This window comes from Tupaia chinensis, unplaced genomic scaffold (genome assembly GCF_000334495.1).
Source record: "Tupaia chinensis unplaced genomic scaffold, TupChi_1.0 Scaffold000047_1, whole genome shotgun sequence".
NCBI classification, from domain to species: Eukaryota; Metazoa; Chordata; class Mammalia; order Scandentia; family Tupaiidae; genus Tupaia; species Tupaia belangeri.
The window spans coordinates 2,697,143-2,698,686 of record NW_006159505.1 but is presented as its reverse complement, the minus strand read 5'-3'; the positions used below and the strand labels follow the sequence as shown (position 1 = coordinate 2,698,686).

Sequence of the window (1,544 nt, the reverse complement as noted above, 5' to 3'; positions counted from 1 at the left end):
CGGGGGCCAGCCGCACCCCCCGGCCCCCCTGCCCGCGTGCCGTTCCCGGGCCGCGGGGCCCCGCCACCGCTGCTGGCCCCTGCTGCCAGGTCCACACCACGTGGGGCCCGCCGCGCCCACTCTGAGCACCACGGCGGACAGCAAGACAGAGGCAGAGAGAGACACCGAGGTCCGCCAGGTCAGCGTGGGGCTGAGGTACTGGGGCCCACGCCTGCCGCTCTGGGGAGCAAGGGCCGATGTGGCCTGTGCCCTCCTCCTTGGCCTGATCGGTCAGCTGGGTGAGACCCCAGGACGGCGGCCCTTAGCCCACCCACCCTAATGCTGGGGTCGAGGGACAAAGAGACCACGTGCCTAGGTGCGGGGCCCTCTGTGGCCTGGTCTGTGCACTGAAGCCTCAATGCCTGGCTTGGCGGTGAGAGGTACACGTATGTGTACATGTGTGTGCACGCGAGTGTGCTCTTGCTCATCAGCACAGGGGTCAGGCGACATGGGGTGGGGTCAGGATGTTGAGTCCCTAGCCTCAGCCAGGGCTGCCATCTGCTGGCTGGTCTCTGCGCTCAGAAGCAAGTGACAGACAGCCAGAGGAGCCACCAGCCAGGTCCTCTGTATACAAGGGTGACCCCGGGCCTGCCACCCCTACTGGGGTCTAGGCCTGCCAGACGCCTCCCCTGTCCCCAGCCCCAGTCCTAGTCCCAACCTGCCACTCACCATCACAGCCACGAGTGCCCAGAGGTGCCCAGGAACACGGCTGGCATGGAACATGGGGGGCCCCCCAGGGCCCAAACCACCTGCAGGGAGGGACAATGTCACTGAGACCCAGAAGACTCCTCAACAAACTACCCTTGAGAGAGGCTAAATTGCTTCCTCCCTGTCACCCTCGTCGGCCCTGCCCCATCCCACTTCCCAGATGGGAAAACTGAACCCTGCTCAGGGTAGGGTGAGGCCAGGACCCCAGAATCTGAAGTCTTGGTCGCCCACACAAGCCCACAGCCCACCCCGTGGCTCACCCTGGCTGGCAGCCTCCACATTCTGCATCCTGAGTCGCAGTGCCCACCTGGGCCTCCAGCCTCCCTCGAAGGCTGCAGCGGGCATGGGGCTGGCATGGGCTGGAGCCCCATGAGGTTGAAAAGGTACCGTGGGGACAGGGCCTGCAGGCTGCACCCTGCCTGGGGTCCTGTGGGAGAGACAGGGTGAGAACAGGCCTGGAGCCAGGGCTGAGGGCCCAGGGAGGCTACCAGCCACCCGGCCCATCTGTAGCAGCCATCCCAGGACAGGGCAGAAGGGCAGCTCAGTGCTCACCAGGTCCAGCTCCTCTCCAGGCGGGCATTGCCAAGGGGTCGCTGGTGTCGGAGTGGCCAGAGGCCAGGGCAGCAGCTGGAAGCAGAGCAGGCAGAAGCACACTCAGAGGTGACCATGCTGGGCCACAAGGACCACCCGCACAGAGTTCCCCACACCCACTCAAGTCCTTGGGGACCTTCTTCCAACCTCAGTCCCTCATGCTGCAAGAAAGGCCTGCCTGCTGCAGACCTGCTGTACTACCAGTG

At 65.5% G+C, this 1,544-nt stretch overlaps 1 protein-coding gene across 4 annotated transcripts in view; it reads right to left on the bottom strand.

Moving 5' to 3' along the window:
• The window catches only part of RELT (RELT TNF receptor), a 14,898-nt gene that overhangs the window by 10,494 nt on the left and 2,860 nt on the right, over positions 1 to 1,544 (bottom strand). For 2 of the 4 annotated variants that reach the window (XM_027774102.1, XM_014590282.2), the window contains exons 2-4: positions 1,300 to 1,374; positions 1,008 to 1,174; positions 709 to 788 (exon numbers count right to left, since the gene is read on the bottom strand). In XM_027774102.1, the coding sequence (XP_027629903.1) occupies positions 709 to 788; positions 1,008 to 1,174; positions 1,300 to 1,374 (322 nt within the window). Of the gene's footprint in view, positions 1 to 6; positions 122 to 708; positions 789 to 1,007; positions 1,175 to 1,299; positions 1,513 to 1,544 lie in introns of those variants that run through there. The other 2 variants (XM_027774109.1, XM_027774103.1) reach the window with 2 other exon arrangements.